At 39.5% G+C, this 22570-nt stretch overlaps 1 protein-coding gene across 1 annotated transcript in view; it reads left to right on the forward strand.

Moving 5' to 3' along the window:
• The window catches only part of Ror1 (receptor tyrosine kinase like orphan receptor 1), a 374004-nt gene extending 359026 nt beyond the window's left edge, over positions 1–14978 (forward strand). Inside the window, exon 9 of the mRNA XM_005337717.4 lies at positions 10944–14978. Within this exon, the coding sequence (XP_005337774.1) occupies positions 10944–12371 (1428 nt within the window). The 3' untranslated portion in view covers positions 12372–14978. The remainder of the gene's footprint in view (positions 1–10943) is intronic.
• Positions 14979–22570: the final 7592 nt, after the last annotated feature.

A 22570-nucleotide genomic window follows, 5' to 3' on the forward strand; every position in this document is an offset into this window, starting at 1 on the left:
ATTTTCAGAATTTCCACCCCAAGCAAAACCAATGTTCTCTTGCTAAGTGTGAATATTTGCCATAACACACAAACACACACACATAAACACACACACTGAAGATCATGCAGTGGATTGGGGCATGAGTGGAATGGGGGGGGGTTCAACTCTTTTGATATCCTAGCTTCCAGATAGCCAATTTATAAACATTGTAGTATTTTATGTAATGTGACCTGTAATCCTTACTACTTAATACTACTATAAAAGTAAAAGAAAATAAAGAGGTTAATGTTATTGCATATTCAGAAGGTTAGACTTGGTTGGCCTTCCAGGTACTTTTAGATATCCCAGGGATTCAATCTTCTTGTGCAATGTCATTGTTCAATGAGAGTCTTGCCCTGTCATTTCTGATATTGCAGAGCTTGGGTGGCTGAGAGACCCAAATCAGTTTGATTATAGCAATTACTCTGGGCAAAAGCCACTTACTGGAAATATAGGCTCAAATCAGTTTGGTTATAGCAGTTATACTGGGCAGTAGTCATCTTACTGGAGAGATGAGCTCCTCACTGTTGTGTCAGGAACCATAGAAGTATCATTTCCATTCAGGAAAATTATCATTTTTATAGATAAGGCTTAATCTTAATTCTATTTTTAGTGCAGGCTGGTTTGTAACGTGATGTCCAACAGGCATGAAACTTTGAATTTACATAGTTTTTCTATTGAACATCTCATAGAGTTTTGTGGCATAAATAGAGAAAGCTAATATATATTGATTAATATGAATTGCCAAGAATTATACTAGGGGCTTTTATATCCATTATCTCAGTGAATCCAAATAGCTAATATGCAAGTCAGATGATATCATTACTGTTGTACAGCCAGAGTAACTGAGACTCAAACAGATTAAGTGACTTGTTCAAGGTCAAAGAGCTTGTAATTGGGGAGATAAAATGTAAATATAGGGTTTTTCAACTCAAAATAAAGCTTTGGCTCTTGCTGACCCCTTGATAACTTTTTCACAGAATAAATTACATAGAAAAGGGAGGGAGTCTGGAAAACAACTAAATATGATCCCATCTGGTCAGTGTGTGCCAAGCATCCCCAGGCTGCTGACAAACCTTTCAGAGGCCTGGGTAACACTCACAAACCTGAGTGATATAGCCCTAGCTTTTGCAGGTACACATAAAATTTGGCCAGAGTAATAATGGTTCCCCATCCTCCGTAGTCAAAGAGACACATGTAAAACATACTGACATGAGTTTTCTCAGAGACTTGGTGAAATAAACATGGTTTTCATAGTTCCTGGCTCATTTCTGAAACATGCCTTGAAATGAGTGTCAAGATTTCTCCAGTCCAAGGCTTACAATTTGACCTTAAACAGCTCATAAGCACTTTTGAACTAGACTGAAGTAGGAATGGTTCAAATATTTGACTGGGTTGGGAGAGGGAAAAGGAAACAACAAAAACAAATGCTAATTTTTTTTTTTTCTTACTCTCCTAAGAGATTTGGCTCCAATCAAATTGGAGTTATTCCGTTGTTTGTTTTGGTTCTTACGGAGTGCCTTTTCCTGGAAAAAAGCACAAAAGACTTTGTAGACCTTAAAGAAAATTCCTAAACGTAAACAATCAATCTCTAAAACTGCTTTAAGAGGTCAAAGCCACATAAATATTGCATGCGCCTATAAAATGTAAAAGGAAGCCATGCAAATAAGGAAGAGAAAAAGCCCTGAAAACAGTACCAGAGCAAAGTCAAAAGGGTATTTGGAGGTGAGGGTGAAAAAGAAGTGAAGGAAAGAAACTGCCTGCCTTTGCCTTATTTTTATTTTTTTTCCTTGGCCCTATTCAAAAGTCAGAGACTCTGGCCTCTTATTTATCCATGTGATTGTTCCCATCAGAGTTTAAACTATCTGTTTCCATCTCTCTTCACTTGCTGAGCTGCTAACATTCCCCTGAGTGTTTGGATTAAGAAGAAGAGGCTCCTCTGGGAGATTAGAAACCGATACCCTTCCAGGAGGACAATAGGTGGCCACAGACAGACTGGCGGACGAGCCTGGCTTAGGTCCCCTGAGAGGCAGAATGGTGTAGCTGCTAGTAAAGGTTTTTGATGAGGCACCAGTTTCCTTCTGATCTATGGGAAAAGGAAGCCACTGGACCAGAGAGGCGTCTTCATGCTGAGCCTGCGGACAGACAGGCCATGGAGATGCTCTTCTGTCTCTCCCTCTACGTCTCGGGGCCTGGGAGAAATCATCTAGTCTTTTGCTGAGTTTTCTCAGCTGTTCAGAGAAAGAAGTGGACTGTCCAAGTTTCTTTTCCTTTTATTTTATTCAGCAAAAGATTCCAGACCATTTCATCCTCCAATGAGTACTCTAGTGGTATCTGAGCTAAGCAAGATTTTTCTATATTGAGTTACAAATTTTACAATTTAAGTGGGTTTAAAAAAAAAAAAAAGTACTGTGGAAAGTGAACCTCCTCAGTGGAGCCTAGAAACTCTCTTTTCTCTAATTCTTTCCCTTTGCCTCTCATTCCCCTGCCTGCATTTCCCAAACTGGAAAACAGCACCCTTTAAGCCTCTTGGGTGAGGCCAAGAGGCTAGGGTAGGAACTTCTCAGGGAGAGGGAGAGGGCAGATTCTCCCTTTCAACACAGAGACCCATGTAGCCTTCTGACTCCTCGCCTACCTGGGGATTAGGCAAACAAAGAGGCTCAGAGGTGAAGGAGTTTGAGAACAGGGGCACAGAAAAGCAGAGGAGGGCTTGGATGGGGTACCACCAAAGTCTAACCAGCCCTGGTGGGTCAGATTTCTGCAGCTCTTGGCTGATGTAAGAAGCCTTTGAGGATTGTTGGGGGGGAAGGGGGATTTGCCTAGCTTCCTGAAGCTGGTGACTATATTTTATTTCTCTGCTTACCCTCATCTCTTGCCCTCTTCTCTGTTTCTTCACTTCTAGGCAATTCATCTCTTCTTTCTCCTATCCAGCCAAAGTAGTTGCTAGATATGCTGAAACTTGCATATATTCTCTAGACCTGTCCCTTTTGCCAGGACAGGCTTCTAGGAAGCCCTGCTGTGGTCCGGCTTCCCGTTTTGAACACCTGTCTAGACCAGATGTCACTACACTTCATGGTTAACTACCCCCAATAACTTTTCCACTCATTCCTTAAAGCCACTGCCTCCCAAAGCTTCTGAGCTCGCCATTCTATTCACATGGGCCTCCTGGGAGTCACCAATGATGTAATTTAACCCAGTGACCTTTTCCAAGTCTTCATCCTCTTTAATTTCTCTGGAGCATTTGATATCCTTAACCACCATCTTGAACTGCTTTTTCCTTGGCTGTCCTCCTATCTCCTCCTCATGTTTCCTTCACTAGTTCTTCTTTTAATGCCCTAAATGGGAACGCCCTCTAATGTTTGTCAGTCCTCTCATCCTCTTTCTCTCTCTGTCATCCTGACTTCAGCCTCTGGCATCCCTTTAGCTCCCCCTTGAGTACAATCATTTCCCAACCTGGAAGGACCAATCTCAAGTTATAAAATTCATCCAGGCACCCAGGAGTCCCTACCATCTGGGCCTAACTTATTTGTCCAGACACATTTTTCTCTGAGTATATTTCTAGGAGATAGTTTGATACTCTTCAAAGAGCTGGGATTGAAAGGCAGGAAGATAGGATTACAAATCACGGCTAAATTGTTTTACTGGTTTTGAGATCGTAAGCAAATACTTTTCTCTGAACCTTTTATTTTCTCACCTGTAAAGAAAGGACAAAAATAGTACTTAAAAGAGATAATTTGGACACTTTAAGATAATGTGTCTGGCATTCACAGGTACTCAATAGATAGAAATTGTTATTATTATTGTTACAGGGAGGACTACAGGTCTTTTAATGAAGCAGAATGTTCCACATAGAAGCTGTAGGGTCCAGCAGCCCAAAGCATTGCCCAGGGTGGGGACAGACACAAAAGAATCACAACCAAGATTATACAGGTAGCTCTAAGGGGAGATCTGGTATTCTTTGTGCCCATCCTATTGATACGAATTCCCCTGCCCTACACCCTGCTCGCATCCTAGATAAAACCCATCAGGGTGGAGAGGATGCAGTAGTGATTGCGGGGAGGGTGGCCAATACATAACCTCAGGTCAGACCTGTGTCTATAGAAACTTGTAGGGAAACAAGTATTATAAATGAGTACCAAGAACGGGCTAAATTCTTCATCACTGAGGTAATGCAGCATTATTTCAATAGATTCTTTTTAATAACCCTACCAAGTAAATACTAGTTTAAGCCTGATTCAGGAGGTTAAAAAAAAAAAACAGTTTTGAGATTAAGATTTACCCCAAGTCACAGCTAATAAGATACAGAGCTAGAACTCGAACTCAGGTCTGCTTATTTTACTCTACTGCCTTAATTTTCAGGCTGGCTGAAACAATATGAGCTCAAGTTAGGAGCACATGGTTGTCAGGCTGACATTAAAATTACTGACATCTGTTCTGTCTATTTCCAAGCAGAATGGATCCTCTCCCATTGACATTGTAAAGTAACTCCACCACAGAATCAACCTTGGTCACCACCAAACATTCAAACTAACTATCAGAAAGTTGCATTATACAGAAAAGAAACGCCTCTGAAGTTAAATCACTTCCAGAGAAGTGCAGCTGAACTCTGAAACAAATGTGGCAAACTATGGGTTGATACTCCCTCTAGAATTTGATTGCATAAGCCAGAAGGCACTTAGTTCAGCTGTAGTCTTTGAAAAATGTCCGTAATCTCCCAAAATAAAATGGCTGTGGCCTCTAAGCTTTTAAAATTCAGTCATTTCCGTTTATGAGTGGAGTCAATTGTTTCACAAATCTAACACTGTTTACCTAAGAACCAAGATAATGCACATGAAAGGAAAATCGACTTTGGAGACAAGGAGATTCATGGCAATAGCCAAGTCCACATACCAAGAAAAATCAGGTTCAGATATTCTCCAGGGCTCTTGTGCCCAATTCTGGCAAAGGTTACTATTGACAGGTTTCGTTTTCTTACTCTCTGCAGCAGAGCATCAACCCTAGTAGTCTAGCTCAGAAAGCTCTCACATCTTGAGCATCCCTAAGGTGGGGAAATCTCAGAGCATTATAATGAGGATGAAATGAACTAACGCATGCAGCTCAGAGAGCACAAAAGGGAGCATCGGGGAGTAGCTGACAAAGCAGGCTCTGGAGTCCCAGTTGAGCACCTATCAGATTCAGGACCAGTTAACCATTCTGTTCCTCAGGTTTTCCATCTGTAAACTGGGGATTAGGCATGGTTACTGATCTCATAGGGTTATTATGAGGAGTTAATATATGCAAAGTATTTATAGCCTAATACATTAGCATTAAAACTGTAGCCATTATTAATCTCAGTGTTTAGCTCATGGAAAGTATTCAATACATGGTAGCTGTTAGTAAATTCAAATTACAAACATCAGGGCAGGAACTGTGTCTGCTCTTCATGGGTCTTGCATGGTCCCTCATATATCAGTCTGTATGTGCACTCTTTGGTATATTGTAGATATAACATCAGTTGACTAACTGATGCAACCAACTATTACAAACTAAATGAAAACACAGTAAATTGATAATACAGTTCATCCTATAGAAAGATTTACATTTCAGAACTTTGAATCTCTGGTAGCTGTGCAGAATACAAACCCAGCAACTGCTGGTAGGTAATTTTTCATTTTCCTTCTCCCTGCCTTCCCAAAGCATCTTTTCATGCAGAGTATTATTTTCTCCACCTTATATATTTTAGAATAGCTCAACTGAGTTCTTCACATGCACTGTGGTCCTTCTTCATGTGGGAACCCAGACTGCAAAATCCAGAAAGCCATCTCCATTTATTCCAGTGGTTTTCAAAGTGTGGCCAGGAGTATCAACCTCACTTGGGAGCTGTCATCCATGGAATATCTCAGACCTATAGAATGAGATGTTCTGGAGGTGGGGTCTGGCAATTTATGTTTTAATAGGTTCTCCAAATGGGTCTGATGCCTATTTGATGTAGAATATGGCGATACTTGAGATTCAGATAGCAAGCCAGTTTCCAAGGAATGCAGATCTGAGAGAGTACTGCTTCTGGAGAGAAAAAGAACCTAGTGATGTCCTCCTGCCAAAAAAAAAAAAAAAAAAAATATATATATATATATATATATATATATATATCCCTCAAATTTCAATAGGGTCAGGATCTGTCTCATCAGGGCAAAGACAAATGCCATGACATGAAAATTACTCTTCTGCAGACACTTGTGTCTAGCTAAATCTATTTCCAAAGAACAGTACAGGAGATTTGTAAGAGGGCCACAGTCAGCCTGGTCATCAGAACATGGAGGATATACTGAGCTTGAATGACAGGGGTTGTAGAGACTGTAAGGGGTGGTTGGGGCTGACTGTGAATATGAACTTTGGTCTTTCTTCAGCAACTCTTGTTAGAGACCCCTTCCTGTGCCAGAGAACCACCTGGGCCCAGTTTCCTCCATCCTAATGTAGCTCTGCTTATTTTCTCTCCTTTATTTTATTAGCAAACATTAACTATACATTATAGTGGCTTTGCTTTTTATCTGTATGTCCACTTCAAGTGGGACTCAAAAGTAGAGCAGCCCTCAGAAACCAAGCCAGAGGTAAACAGTCATAGAGCAGGTTTTGGTGGCCATCACAAAACCTCTCATTTCCTAGAGTAATCACTTATGTAAAATGATTAGGAAATGACAGTTGCTAATAAGCTGCTTCACCAGAAGTTATTTCAAATCTGTTATCACCTGAGGTGTAACTTCCCTGAAGTAGAAAGATAAAGTCACCACGGAGATGGCCCTTCATACCCATCAGTAGCCACCATCAGAGTTACAACTTAAAAAACTCTACTCATAGTTTGTTCTTTTATATCTAACATTAAGAAAACAAAAAGGAGCTGGGCAGGGTGGTGCAGGCCTATAATCCAAGCAGCTCAGAAGGCTGAAGCAGGAAGATTGTGAGTTCAAAGTCAGCCTCAGCAACTTATTGAGACCCTAAGCAATTCATCAAGGCTCTGTTTCTAAAAATATATACATAGGCTAGGGATGTGGCTCAGTGATTAAGTACCCCTGGGTTCAATCCCTGGTATGAAAAAAAAAATTTTTTAAGAAAGAAAATAAAAAGAGTCACACATCCTCACTTCTCACACATTACTCAGGTGAAAGAGGCCACCTACAATCAGCCCGGTCTCTGTCTACGGTTTAGTTGAGCCAGTGCTCACTTCTGAAATGTTCTTTCTTCATTCTCCTTTTGCTCATTCGAACCCTGACACTGTTGCTCTCCAAAAGTTTCTAAAGGAAGAAGCACAATCTCATCTTCAACAGATCTATCAGCTTCTACATCAACTTTTATCTGCCTCCCCATCAAAAATTATATAATTTTAAAAACCGCACTGAGGCAGATGTGTGTTTACTTTGAGAAGTAAAAATGTTAACATTTAAACTGAAAGCCTGTTTCAGTTTTAAGGTACTTAATTGCCTTACAGCATATAATAAACCGAGCCCATCTTGTCATTCAACTAATGGAGGGAGTGATAAAGAGATAGGCGCCCAGGACCCTATTCATTCCAGTGTTCCTTTGTACTTGGTTTACTTTGGCACCGTGCCTCATGTGTATTTTACACTTCTTTACATTTCGTACATCCCTGTATGACAAATACTTGTCAAACAAAAACTAAACAGATTTATAACCCCTTAACTTGAAATGAGCCAAAATTGAACTGCCAAAACTTTATGACTTCATTTTCTTTCATAGTTTTCCACTACATTGGTTCAAACAGACAAACCCCACTTGAGGTCAAGCAGAGGTCATTTCACTTTCATTACTAAAATATAATTTACAATATGCCAGACCTAAACAAGTTTAGCCTAAAGGGTTTGTATAATGTAAACCATCTGTTCCTCAACAATACAGCTAATTTCCTGCCATCACCGTACAGTCTACCGACTGCTTCTTGAAGGGTTTTTATGATTTTTTAACTAGTTCAGGATTTATGTAAAATTTGAAAATGAGTCTATAGTTAAGACTCATTTGTACCAAGTAACTTGAGCATTTTAAAAATGCAAATCACTATGTAAAGGATTCCCCTGAAACCAATTTCTGTGTGGTTTGCTCTGGGCATTACTATGCTGGCTGCTGCACAGGTGTTCAAAAGAAAGGTTTTGTGAGATCTGCCATTGTATATGTTTTCTACACTTCTTTCTAAAGCAAACCCCAAATTTGTTTTTTGTTTGTTTTGGGGTTTTTTTTGTTTTGTTTTGTTTTGTTTTGTTTTGGTACAAGGGATTGAATCCAGGGGCCTTAACTGAGCCACATCCCTAGCCCTTTTTATGTTTATTTTGAAACAGGGTCTTGCTAAGTTGACTGAGCTCCTGAGCTGCTGGTATTATGGGCATGCACCACCACACCTGCCGCCCAAATTTGGTTTTGAGTGCTTCTAGTAGACTATTCCTTCCTGCTATATAGGTGGGAGAAGACTTGGACTCCATACTGCTTGGTCCATGGGCCCATGGGAATGGTGAGATATGACGACACACACTTTAGGCCAAAATGTACTCTTTCACGTTTCTGGACAGGGATAAAGAACAATTATAATTCTGCAAGTGATCACACCCTGGAGCTCATAGCCCTGCGAGGTGTCAGGCCTGGTCTGAGCCTCCAGAGACAGTCTGTATTTGCATCTATGTGGAATTGCTGACTTCAGCCTTCTTTGCAAGTGCAGCTCTTTGAGGTCTCCTGAAAAATCTTGATACTTTCTTTAAGCCTCTTTCTCCTTATGGAGAATGGCAAAATCACCTTTGGAAATTCATTTGTTTGCCTCAGTGGAGGGGTGGGCAGCCTGCTCCTAATAACCAGGGGCCGTGTGTCAGGTTTCACCAATTCCTATCATTCCTTCTTCTCTTCCTATTCCCAGAGTCTGGCCTGCTGCTTCCTTGTCCTGTTTGCCAGCATCTGCTCTTCAACATGGGCTCTTGCTGCCTCCACTTCTATCCATTCTTACCAGAACCCTCTGAGGAGTTCTTCAGGTCACAACTTTGTATCCACTCTCAGGCTTCCAAACAAATTATGTTATTTTTTTAATCAACTTTTTTTTTTTTTTACTAACAATAACAGGACAACAGAGAAAAGTTGTCAAGAAGACACTTAAAACATAGAAGGAATCAGACAAACTCTAGAGCTACTTAAGGCTAGAAATGGATCTAAATCATTTGCATTTACTCCACTTCTTGGATGACTTCCCTAATGAGGATAATGAGAATGATTTAAAGGACACTTATTAGGTTGAAGTTACTTTTATACATTGTAGTATTTAATCCCTAATGCAACTGGAGTAGTTATATTATTTCTTAGATATGGAAATAGGTTCAGAGAAGTTAAGAAACTCACTCAAGGTCAGCAGCTAATATACAGGACCTCCTCCTCAGGGTTGTGTTAATATTTATGAAGTGCTTAGAATAGTTTTGGCACATAGTGCTATATAAGTATTCACTATTGTTAATAGAAAACAGCAGATCCAAGATCCAAACTCAAACTTGTATGATTCCAAAGCTCACTTGGTTGGAATTACACCATACTGCCTATGGGTCAGTTTCAAGCAAGTGTTGGGTTTCTAACTCCTTATTATATCAGTCTAATGACCCATGGGTTTGTTTCCCAATTCTCATTTTCCCAAAAGAAGTTTTAGTACTAAGTCTCTTAGCCCTCTCTACCATCAAAAGCCTGGGGAGTGTTGTTTAAGTCAAAAAGAAATACCTACTATGCTGTTCAAGGGACCATCACATCAGTTAGATTCATTTACATCATTAGCGAATGTTATTATTGAAGGCCCCAATGTTAACATCATGTAGGAAAAAGTCATCTTGGGTTACTCTTAATAGCAAAACTAAAGTCATCCAAGTGCTGCAAGAGAAAAAAGTTAGTTCAATTGGTCCTTTCTTATCATTGACACCTTGCTCTCCCAGAGGAACTTCATTAGCTGCCACAGGTGCTAGGGCTACAACTCAGTGGTAGAGCATATGCCTAGTGTGCATGAAGCCATGGGTTCAATCCCTAGCAAATAATAATAATAAGTATAAGTATAATAATAATAATAATAATAGTAATAACAGAAGGATTCAGACAACAAAGGAAAAATTGCAGCTAGACCTATAATTGCAGAAGAAATTTCCTGATTGACAGGTGGAAAGGCTGACCATATAGTTCTAAATTTAACTATTCATTTTTTTGAATTGATAGTCCATTTACCTATATAAAAAGTATAAAAAGGCATGATAGCAAGTTGGGATGTAGCTAAGTGGTGGAGCACTTCCCTATGAGGATAAAGCCCTGGGTTCAATCCCTAGTACCACCACCAACAACAACAAAAAAAATAACAGGAAAAATTTCCACTTCTGTGCCCCTTTCTAATTCTTACCACCGTACCGTACCTTCCAGATAACCATTGCCGTACCCCAAGTCTCCTTTTGTAGTTTCTATATGTATATGCAGAGAATTATGAGTATATTCATTTTTCTCCTTTTTTCTTTTTTTTACAAAATGTCACAAACAGCATTAACTCTTTGTTTACTTTTTCTGTTAAATTCAGCAATAGGATTTTGGAGACTTTTCCATATCAGTACAGGGAAAACTTCCTTATTCTTTTTCACAAGTACAGGATATTTTATACACTAGTTCTACCATGACTTAAGTAGGTCTTCTCTAGGGGGACATTTGAGTTATTTCTAACCTTTTTCTATTACAAACAATACCATAAAGCATAGGACTGAATCAATAAGCTTTTCTTTACTGAAAATTTAAAGAAATCATTTAAAAAAATGCATTACCATTATTTTCAGCACAAGTGTATTTCTAGATTCTTTTCTGGTTGCTTCATGCCTCCTTTCGGATGCTTTGATGTCTTGCCTTAAAAAATGTTTTAATCCACATTATTCCTTTCTTTCACACAGAGCAAAGCTAAAGAGCTGCCTCTTTCTGCTGTACGTTTTATGGAAGAACTGGGCGAATGTGCATTTGGAAAAATCTATAAGGGCCATCTCTATCTCCCAGGTATGGACCATGCTCAGCTGGTTGCTATCAAGACCTTGAAAGACTATAATAACCCTCAGCAATGGACAGAATTTCAACAAGAAGCCTCCTTAATGGCCGAACTGCACCACCCCAATATTGTCTGCCTTCTGGGTGCTGTCACTCAAGAACAACCTGTGTGCATGCTTTTTGAATATATGAATCAGGGGGATCTCCATGAGTTCCTCATCATGCGGTCCCCACATTCCGATGTTGGCTGTAGCAGTGATGAAGATGGCACTGTAAAATCCAGCTTGGATCATGGAGATTTCCTGCACATTGCAATTCAGATTGCAGCCGGCATGGAATACCTGTCTAGTCACTTCTTTGTCCACAAAGACCTTGCGGCTCGCAATATTTTAATCGGAGAGCAACTTCATGTAAAGATTTCAGACCTTGGGCTTTCCAGAGAAATTTATTCTGCTGATTACTACAGAGTTCAGAGTAAATCTTTGCTGCCCATTCGCTGGATGCCCCCTGAAGCCATCATGTATGGCAAATTCTCTTCTGATTCAGATATCTGGTCCTTTGGGGTTGTCTTATGGGAGATATTCAGTTTTGGACTCCAGCCATATTATGGATTTAGTAACCAGGAAGTGATCGAGATGGTGAGGAAACGCCAGCTGTTGCCATGTTCTGAAGACTGCCCGCCCAGGATGTACAGTCTCATGACAGAGTGCTGGAATGAGATCCCTTCCAGGAGACCAAGATTTAAAGATATTCATGTCCGACTTCGGTCCTGGGAGGGTCTCTCAAGTCACACCAGCTCTACTACTCCTTCTGGGGGAAATGCCACCACACAGACAACCTCCCTCAGTGCCAGCCCAGTGAGTAATCTCAGTAACCCCAGATATCCCAATTACATGTTCCCAACCCAGGGTATCACACCACAGGGCCAGATTGCCGGTTTCATTGGCCCAGCAATACCTCAGAACCAGCGCTTCATCCCCATCAATGGATACCCAATACCTCCTGGCTATGCAGCCTTTCCAGCTGCCCACTACCAGCCAACAGGTCCTCCCAGGGTAATTCAGCACTGCCCACCTCCCAAGAGTCGGTCCCCAAGCAGCGCCAGTGGGTCGACCAGCACTGGCCATGTGACCAGCTTGCCCTCATCAGGATCCAATCAGGAAGCAAATATCCCATTACTACCCCACATGTCAATTCCAAATCATCCTGGTGGAATGGGAATCACCGTTTTTGGCAACAAGTCTCAAAAACCTTACAAAATAGACTCAAAGCAACCCTCTTTGCTAGGAGACTCCAATATTCATGGGCACACGGAATCTATGATTTCTGCAGAACTGTAAAATGTGCAACTTTTGTAAATGTGGTATACAGGACAAACTAGAAAGCCGTAGAAAAGATTTATATTCAAATATTTTTTATTAAAGTAAGGTTCTCATTTAGCAGACATTGCAACAAGTATCTTCTGTGAAGTTTAACAGTGTCTTACCAAGCAGGACAGACACTAGCCAGGAAAAAAAAAAAAAAAACAACGCACTGTGGGATTTACAGTCCATCCAGGTGCATGGAGTGACATTGGGATTGGAACATACGGTTTCAAGTACTTAAAACTGGAAACCGTTGAAGAAGAAAAGAACCTGATGATTAAACATCAAACCAAAAAGGAAAGTTGAATGGTGCTTTATGTATTTGCCTTTAGTCACCATGACTGGTTTCTCCCCGAGATGTATATACCATAGCATTTGTCTACCTGCTGTCTTTTCTTCAGGACAAATGTTCAGGAATTAAACTGATTCAATTTAGACTCTATGCATGTTTGTATGGAAGTGGTGTTCAGACTCAATGAGGAAACTTTAGGCCAAATTTGAAATCTTGGATGGAAATGAGCCATAACAATGTATCACATGTCCTGAAGTCTTATCCACAGTGGGGCTTCTTTGGGAAGGTGCAGAGTATGCCTCTTTGTGAACCACCTTTTCTGATCCTGAAGGCCTTTTCCACATTTTCCTTTCTCACTCGTTTACACAAGTCCTTGAAATAACACAGGGCATAGCACCCTAAGAAGGCTGAATGTGGATGCTGGAATTGATTGTTGATTGATAGTTCACCTGGCTGCATTAGGAACGAGACACGGAAGGAGGCATAGCCAGGGAAATTGTCCCTCAACCTAGATAAACATCCATGGGAGAAGAACAAGAGTTCCCAAAAAGACAGCCTCCACAGGAGTTCCCCTGGACCAATAACGCTGAAGAATAGAGGTGTGGCTGCAGACCAAGAAGGCCACATCTTGCAGCCCCAGCCCCATTTACAAGTTGTTTGAGGTGTCAGGGTACTTACCATCAGTGGACTGTAGGCAAATAGGGAACCCTGTGATGATACCAATAGCTTGGAAATTTAAAGCTCCCCTGCCCCGACCCCCACGTTTTTCCCCCCTGTGCTGGAAATGTTCACAGATTTTATTTCAGCCCTAAGAATTATAACAATGTATTCATACAATTAGTTGAAATCCAAAGACAATACATTCTGTTTTGCAAGACATTGCAGTATTTCGAAAAAACAAGTAATGAGTTCTCATTTCAAAGGGTACCAACAACTGCATTCTTTAAACTGGTAAATAAGCAACATGATCCTTTTTTCCTTCTTTAGAGAGGGGTATCAGATGTGCCTCTCCTGGCATTGACTTGCCAAGCATCTTTTGCCAAGTTTAGAATTCTTATGGGTTTCAAGTCCTATATAGGAAGGAGGTTTATATTTGATTTTTCTCTTGTTAAAAAATAACTCCTTTATTCTAAGAACAATGTCTCCAAGTCTTGTTTTCATTTAAAGCTATGTGAGACTTCCAGGATGTAAATTAATTCCTGGAAATGATATTTCATGAGGAGAATGTAAAAGAATTAGAAACCACCTTGATGTTTCCATTTTTAAAAATACAATTAGCATGGGAAAGCAAGGAAATCTATTTAACAAAATGTGTTGTAATTTTTCCAAACTTGAATTTTCAAAGAACACACATGAATTTATAGTTACTGTGAACTCAAAGAATTGGCTATATTCAGATTTTCTGGGAGATAAATTAAGACATATTTTTGTGGCATGAATAAGCTGATTCAAGACATTACATTTCTTAACGTTAGGTAGAGGAGAATATTTGTATCCTTTTGTTGCTATGCAACTGTTTAATGATGAAGCTTCAAACCACAATTTTGTATATCATATGACAATCAATTGTTTTTCCAAGAATATTTATTATTTTAAGTAAACACAATTTCAGTGAATCTGAGTTTTTCTAGGAATCCCTTAAAGGGAGATTAGCATTCCATGAGCCAGTAAAATACCTTCTCTGGAAAAACATTATTATGGTTAAAAAATAAATTCAAGTTAGTTTTTTATAAAGAACTATAACATTTATTTTAAACATTTTGTAATAGCTGAAATCATTAAGGTGAGCAATCTAAATTTCAAAACCACTTGTAATAATGTATTTTATAACAGCACTGTGATACTGCATAACACAGTCCCTTTTGTATTAAATAGTATTTTTTCACAAACTGAAAAATATCTTTTGCTTTGTTGACAATGTTTTGTAAGATTACTTTATTTTCAGATTCTTTTTTTGCACAAAACTATGTTTATGGTTTGTATCACAGAAGTGAAAATATATCTTTGCATTTTTATATCTGGTCTGTTTCCTTGTTTCCTTTGTTTGTTCTTAACTCAATATAGATTTTCTTCAAATATATAATGGCAATAATCAGATATTTCACCTTACCATATCTTTCCTTATTTTCACTGCATGCATTTAATCACTGTATTACTTAATGTTTGATTTGTTGTTATGGGCATTTCAAATAGACAAGCATGGAATTGTAATGACGAAAAGGCTATTTTATATCAAGGATTTATGCATTTGTATCACACACCAGAGATGATATTAAACACTGATTATTTTATGCTGCTGTTTATTAAAAATGTTTACTATAAAATATTATTTCCTGAATATTGCTCTCTAGAAGTATTTGGGAATTCTAATATTATTTCTCCTAATGATTAACATTTTGTAGAAAGAAGAATCACAAGACATATTCGTTCATACTTCACTGAAATTATTTTTTAAGTAGGCTTTTAAAATAGACTTGAGGGGCTGGGGAAGTAGCTCAGTGATAGAATACTTGTCTGGCATGCATGGGGCTCTGGTTTTGATCCCCAATATTGGAAAAGTAAAAAAATAAAATAGACTTGGGCATTCTTCTGCTAGTGACTGCAGGTGGAAGGGAGGCTTTCAATGATTTCATAACCAAATACTATCCACCTATATATGGCCAAGCCTTGAATTCTTAAAATAACACCTTGAACAATTACAATGAATGGAAGGTAAAAAAAAATGGAATAGGAATTTCCATACGAACTTAGACATCAAAACTCATGTTTTAGGACACTAAAGAAGAAAAGGCTCCCTACATCCTATCATGTCCAACTTAGATTCCAGCCATATTGATAAAATAAAAGAAATGTGGCCATTTAATTGTCACAGCTTATCTTTATGAACTTATTTGCCCAAAAGAAAGAGTTTCCCATCTGGCGATTAATACACACTGTCAAGGAAAATGAGTATCATTATGAAAGTTCAAAGAACTTGTCCATTTCTGCTATTTAATACAGAAGGGAATACAATAAAACCTCCAGGGCCTTATCCATCTGTTTTAGGTACAGCTCTTGTCACCACCTCAACGATCAAACTCAATAAGGCAATCGCTTCATATGGCAGTGAGATCCCTGTCAGGTTGGGTTTCTCCCTCACGCTTGAATTTCTCAATCTGTCCTTCACTCCCATTCCTTCTTATGTCTCTCCAGCCTCTTGCCGCTCCCACCATCCCCAATCCCTTCAACTCTGAGCGTCCCTCGATTCCCTTAATTCCTTAATCACCAACATCTGCAAGCTCCCAGCCTCACTCTCCCATTCTGCCTGCTATGAGGCACAAAGCACTGAATAAAAGAGATTCAATTAAGCCCACCATTGTGTGTAAATAACATGCACCAAATGAAAAAGAAGAAGAGTTCTATTGTCTATATATCTTTGAAGATGATTACCTATCTTCGTGTTTCTCAAAGTGGGGTTCCCAAAGCCAGGCATCAAGAGCACCCAAAAACTTGTTAGAAATGCAAATTAATGAGCTCCACTTCAAAGTTCTAAATAAGAAATTCTTCCTGTGGAACCCAGCAATTTGTGTTTTAATAATCCCTCCACATGATTCTGACCTACTCTAAAGAACATTTTAGCACTCTATTATTGTCTTTACAGAAAGTCAAGATTTACTTAATCAAAAACTCAGCATTAGGCTGGGGATGTGGCTCAAGCGGTAGTGCACTCGCCTGGCATATGTGTGGCCTGGGTTCAATCCTCAGTACCACATACAAACAAAGATGTTGTGTCCGCTGAAAATTAAAAACATAAATATTAAAATTCTCTCTCTCTTTCTCTCTCTTTAAGCAAAAAACTCAGCACTAAAACTGTTTGTGTTAGCTGTTTGACATTCGGCTAGCTATATTTTTCTGTAATTGCTTGGATAAAAAAGAACAGCACAGGCTGGGGTATAGCTAGTGGCAGAGAGCGTGCATAATGCACACGTGCACACACACACACACACACACTCTCACTATATCTTTATAGACATAGATATAGTGTGTGTTATATCTATATATCTATCTATATAGATAGATACATAGATAGAGTGAGTGTGTGTGTGTGGCTGTCATGCTTCTTCTAGTTCACTCAAGTCACTTATTAGTGGCTGAAAGATTTTTCCCTTCTTATGGACAAGCTCAAAACAACTGGTTTTTTAGTATACCTCTTAACTCTTGGACTGATGGTTAACAAAATGAAAGGAACACTCCTCAGTGTTAACAGAAGCATCCTGAAGGCTAGGCAGGCAGGTCTTCTACAGAGGGCCAGGCTGGGAAGCCCCTAGAAAACATCAAACTGGAAGGTGCCAGAGATTCCCCTCCCCCTCCAACCCTTGCACTTCTTGTGTCTCCACCCAGTTGTGGGGAAACAATCACACTGTGACTTTTTCCTCCAGCTAGCTGCAGTCCAACAGCACTTGGTTGGCTGTGAGCACTCTGCTTTTAGACCTGGTGCCCCTTCTTCCCCTTCCCTGGTCTCTACAGGGCTGGAAGTTCCAAGGAGGACAGAGATAGGGACCCAAATGATGCTAGGGTGAAGCTCATACTCTTAATTTATAGAGAGGGTTTTTTTAGCCAATAGCTGAAATACTAAAGAGGAAGTACTAGATTACAGAGGCAGAAGGAGCAAGGAAGCACACGTGTAAGAAAGTGGCTCTTTTGCAGTCATAATAAGACTGCACCTGAAGTTTGTTACCATAAATGCCAAGAGTATTAGGACACTGTTAACTCAGGAAAGGGGGAGCCTTACAAACCATCAAAGCACTCAAGGTCAATGTAATCCTCTGGGAAATTAGGCCGGGAAGGCTTAAAAACATAGAGACATACAGGGAGAAGGTCTGCTGACATATTTATGACTAGTTGAATCCTAAGCACCTATGAATTGCTTATTCACAAATGAATACCATAACATTTGCTGACCAGGCCTGGCAAGATGCGTATCCCATGCTGGAGTGACTGTGAGTAAATAAATATTCTAACTCAAGAGTGGTTAAGTTAGGAGGAAGGCCCTCCTTTAAAATTAGATTAGACATTACTTATATTTTTTGAAAGGGCAATATCAGGACATGCTGAAATAGAAATAATTCACAGAATATTCACTCTGAAGGAAAGTATTCTAAATGCCAGTCTTCATGGACTTGTGCTCTCGACTAAATTCAGATGCACATAAGCAAAATAACAGAACTAGCTACACGAAGCCATAGATTAAAGCTCAAGCCCTCCCTAGCCTTAGAAGCATATGTGCTTCAGAAATAGGTCTCATGTTTCAGCAGAGATGGGTCTGCTGCAGCAGCCCTGCTCCCAGGTCTCTGAAGGACAAGGGGCTGTCATGGCATAGGGAAAAGAGCAACAGGCAGAACCAAAACACAGTCATTCAGAAAACTTCTGCTCATACATGCGCTATGTTGTATCCTCTTGGCCAACCCAAATTCTGAGGCCAAACTGAATAAGATCTAGACTTAAAATTTTTTTAACATACTTGCCTAGACAACCTACCACTCAATCAGAAACAGCACTAAAAATGAATTTAATAGGCATCGTTGGGCTAAGCAATCATTGTCAAACTGAGTTATCACCACAATCGTCTAGAAATTATAATTTCTCAGGCTGACCTTCGAATGTACCAGAAAAGGTACCTTAAAAATCTCCTATAAATTCCTCAGAAATAGCATACAACACTGTCTCTCTAGGTTCCCCTCCTTCCTGACTTAGAGGGGAAGACAGGGAGCAACAGCACTTATTTGACAACTGCACCAGCAAATGACCTGGTTGATCTTCAGTAGCTAATCTCTATCTATCTCCTTATCTACCAAATGGTGTAAATATAACTAACAGTAGTTAAAAGTAAGGGTTCTGGGCAGGGAATGTAGCTCAGTGGTAAAGCGTATACTTAGCACACTGTTCCTGGATTCCATCCACAGCACCAAAAAAAAAGTAAAGGTTTTAATGTCGAATTATTGAAGCTTAAATCTCTCCTTCAGTCACTGAACTTAAATAAGTCACTGGTGGTTGTTTTTTTTTTTTTTTAAACCTAAAAAGTATCTATTTCATAGAATTTTTGTGAGATTTCACCAACACAAAGTTCTCAGAAAATAGAGCAATATAATTTTGCAGTTTTTCTAACACCAATCTTTCAGATTCGGCATGAGCATTTAATGAGACTATCTAAAGACACAAGAAGTATCTGTCAGAGAGTAGTTGCTGAAAAAGTGGTAACGTTGTTATTCAATGTGTTTTAAACAATTTTTGTAAAGGGTGACATTGTTTTCTAATGTGGTAAATAGAGCATAAGCTCTTCTATTTAATTATTCATGTGTAGGCCATAATGTAGAACACCCAGTACTGCTGCCAAAGAGGTGGGGCTAGACTTAGCTCCTCACTAATTTCCATCATCTCCCTTCAAACCACCCCTAATAAACATACACTGAGTAAAAACAGCTTCAAAACACACCCCTGAGACATCCCTGAGACATCCCTGAGCCATATGTCATCCCTTACATCCTTTCTGAGCCGATTGCCACCTCAGAGCCTCTCCCACCACGAATTTCTGGAACTATCCCTGAGGCAACTGAGAACACTGTGAAAAGGTATATTAAACTGATATACGTGAAGGAAGCCTAGGATAATTCCACCTTTTAAATGCCTCTCCCAGACACACACACACACACACACACACACACACACACACACACAGTCACAACTGTACTTAGATATCACGAAATGCCATATCTCTTGGTAGAAAGTATTTTCATGTGGGCAAATAAAATGAAAGGAGACCTAATTCTTGTAAAAACATATCAGTACATGTGAAGAACCCAGGAAAACACTGCATTTCTTCCTCACAGACACCAAGCTCCAAAAACAAGTGGACAGCTTTAACCAAGTTGTTTCACAATTCTCACTCTGAAAAGGTCCTCGATGCCCCAGCTAGAGTGAGAAACGGTGCCAGTTTGCCAGGGACTGTCCCAGTTTTAGTACTGAAAAGTCCTTTGTCCACGCACACCGGGGCCGTTGGTCACCCCTAGCTAAAGCAGAGACGGTGAAAGAAAAGCCAGTTCTGTGTTGATTCTGAGCTCTCTGTTAGACCCAGAAGGAGAGAGATAGTGATTAAGTGGCCCCTGCATCTCAGGTGCCTTACAACAAGAAAGGCAATTATTTTATAATTAATCTAATTCTAAAATCGGGAGGAACCAAGCATTTCTGGAGCTGAGGCTTTTAAAAGTGAAAATAAATTTTTTTAAATGAGAAATTTCAGGAATTCTAGTCACTAAACTACACTGCCCACCTCTTTCTTTTTGTTTGATCTTTGAAGATTAGCATTCAGTATTTTTCATGACATTTATATTGAGGAAGGAACATGAGGTTATTAAAAGCAGAGAAACTCAATATTGGGAACGCACATCAAAAGGTCCTCAAGACAAAGAAGAGATCATAGGATGTGAAACCAGAGTTACTAGAAGCATGTGTGCCGCACTTCGTTTTCTAGTTAACAGTGTAACATATGTCAAAATATGATTTGAAACACTTCTCACAGCTGAGTTGACATTTGGCGGTCCTCCCCATCCTCTTGCTCTTGAGGATGGGGGTTCAAATCCAAACGAGGTTAACACTTTGTACTGGTACATATTCCTCGTGGATGAGGAAAACAGTCTTTAAGTAAAATGAAAACATCTGTTCAAGTCCTGAGGGAAAGAATTATTTTTAAAAGGAGGGGGAGGGGATGCCTGGTTTTAAAGCTGGAAACAACCTTAGTAATATCATAAATGTTAAATAATTGCACTGTCTACTGCCTTGCTCACCTAGGATGATGAAAATTAGTATGTGAGCCTTAGTTTGGTCTTTAATTTTAAAGATTGCATGCCCACACTTATCTCATTACACTGCCAAAAATTATACGTTAGAAATGATTCTATTTTACTATTAACTGACTTCAATTTCTTTTCACACTGGATCAGGGTAAACTCAGATCAGTAAGTCAATTGCCTTTTTGCCGTATTACTTATCTTGGGCAGGGGCTATGTGTTCTGGATAAGAAGTTGTATGAGTTATCTGTTGTTGTGTAACAAAATACAAATTGAACATCCCTAATTCCAAAAATCCAAAATATGGAATTCTCCAAAGTCCAAGAGTTTTTAAATGCTAACATGAAGCTCGGTTTCAAATTCTGGAGCATTTGGGAGTTCAGATTTTTGGATTAGGGATGCTCAATCAGTAAAGGCTATGCAAAGATTCTAAAATCAGGAAAAACAAAATCCAAACTCTGAAACATCTCTGGTTCCAAGTGATGAGAGATACTTAACCTGTACTACAAACTTAATATCTTGAAACAATATTCATTTATTAGCTCACTGTTTCTCAGTCTGATTGACGCATGGCCTGACGAGCTTCTCTGCTCAGGGTCTCACCACACATTGGTTATTCTGGTCTGGAATTCAGGAGCTTTTCCAGGCTCATGTGGTTTTAGCAGAACTCATTCCCTTGCAGTTGTGGAATGAGGCTCTGGTTCTCTTGTTGCTGGTATCCAATGGCCATGCTCAGCTCCTAAAAGCTGCCCACATTCTTTGCCACATGGCCCCTTCCATTTTCAAAGCTAACAACAGAGAATCTCCCTCACCTGGAATCCATTGCAAGTTTTGAGTAGCTGACTTCAGGAAGAGCCAACTCCCATTTAAGAACTTTCTCAAAGGCAAATGTGCCATATGACTTAATAACAGGAATAAAATCCATCTTATGCACAGTCCTGCAGGTTATTTTAGAATTTTGCATTTTGCCTTCTATAAAAGGGCAGTGCAACAGTTCTCTTTTCAAACCTTTAGGCTTTCGGGGGAAAGACCATGAACAAGGCCTCCTCCAAGCAATAGGACTTAATCTACTTAATCAACGTGAAGGAATAAAAGTGGTAAAAGACCATTTAAAAATAAGTACTTACTAGGTGATATTTTTAACAACATACAGAGTACTATAAGTATATTCATAATTTGCAGAAGTCAGAGACAGTTCTTAATGAATGCGTAATCTAAAAGAGAAGAAAGAGTACACGTTTAGTTAACAGATGTGTAGATGGGCACTATTTTATACAGCAGTGGTCTGGCTTTTTTGGATTTACATTTTAATGGAAGAGACTCAATAACAGGAGGAAATTACTGCCAATGAAAACAAGAACAAAAACCACAGATGCACATAGATATTTCTAGCAACTATTGAGAGTAGCAATGATCTATTCAAGAAGACCAGAGTGCTCAATGGGATATGACACATCTGCAAGGCAGGGCAGCCTGAAGGTTAAAAGCATGGACTCTGGAGCTGGATATCTGGGGTTTTGCATCCTGGCTCTGCTTCTGTCCAACTGTGTAACCTAGGCAAACTATCTGGTGTCCCTATGCCTCAGTTTCCCTTATCTGTAAGTTAGAATCATAAGTATAACTACTTCACAGATTCGCTTTTGAGGATACAATTAATTCCTGCTGAACATTTAGAACAATGTCCATACCTGGGAAGTGTTAACTGTAATTTTCTCTATGCCAGGTAGTAACCAAAACCCTGAAGGGTGTTATTTCTTTTAATCCTCACAATGATCTTGTAAGTATTATCACTGGCTCATAGAATACGCGAAAAAATGTAGGTGTAGGAAGCTAAGAAAATTTTTCAAGACTCATAAAACACAGGTATACCAGGATCCAACCCAGGTCTGTCTTGAAAGCACCTGCTATTTACCATCAGGTATTGAAACAATGGAAGGCCTACAGGTAGAGATTTATTTTCCTGATTGAGTTGATAAAACAACAACAAAAATAAAAACAACCACAAGAACAAACCTGATGACCAAGGCAAAGAAGGGCAGGCTTAGGAGTGAGACATGGCA

This window comes from Ictidomys tridecemlineatus, chromosome 11, assembly GCF_052094955.1.
Source record: "Ictidomys tridecemlineatus isolate mIctTri1 chromosome 11, mIctTri1.hap1, whole genome shotgun sequence".
In the NCBI taxonomy this organism is placed as follows: domain Eukaryota; kingdom Metazoa; phylum Chordata; class Mammalia; order Rodentia; family Sciuridae; genus Ictidomys; species Ictidomys tridecemlineatus.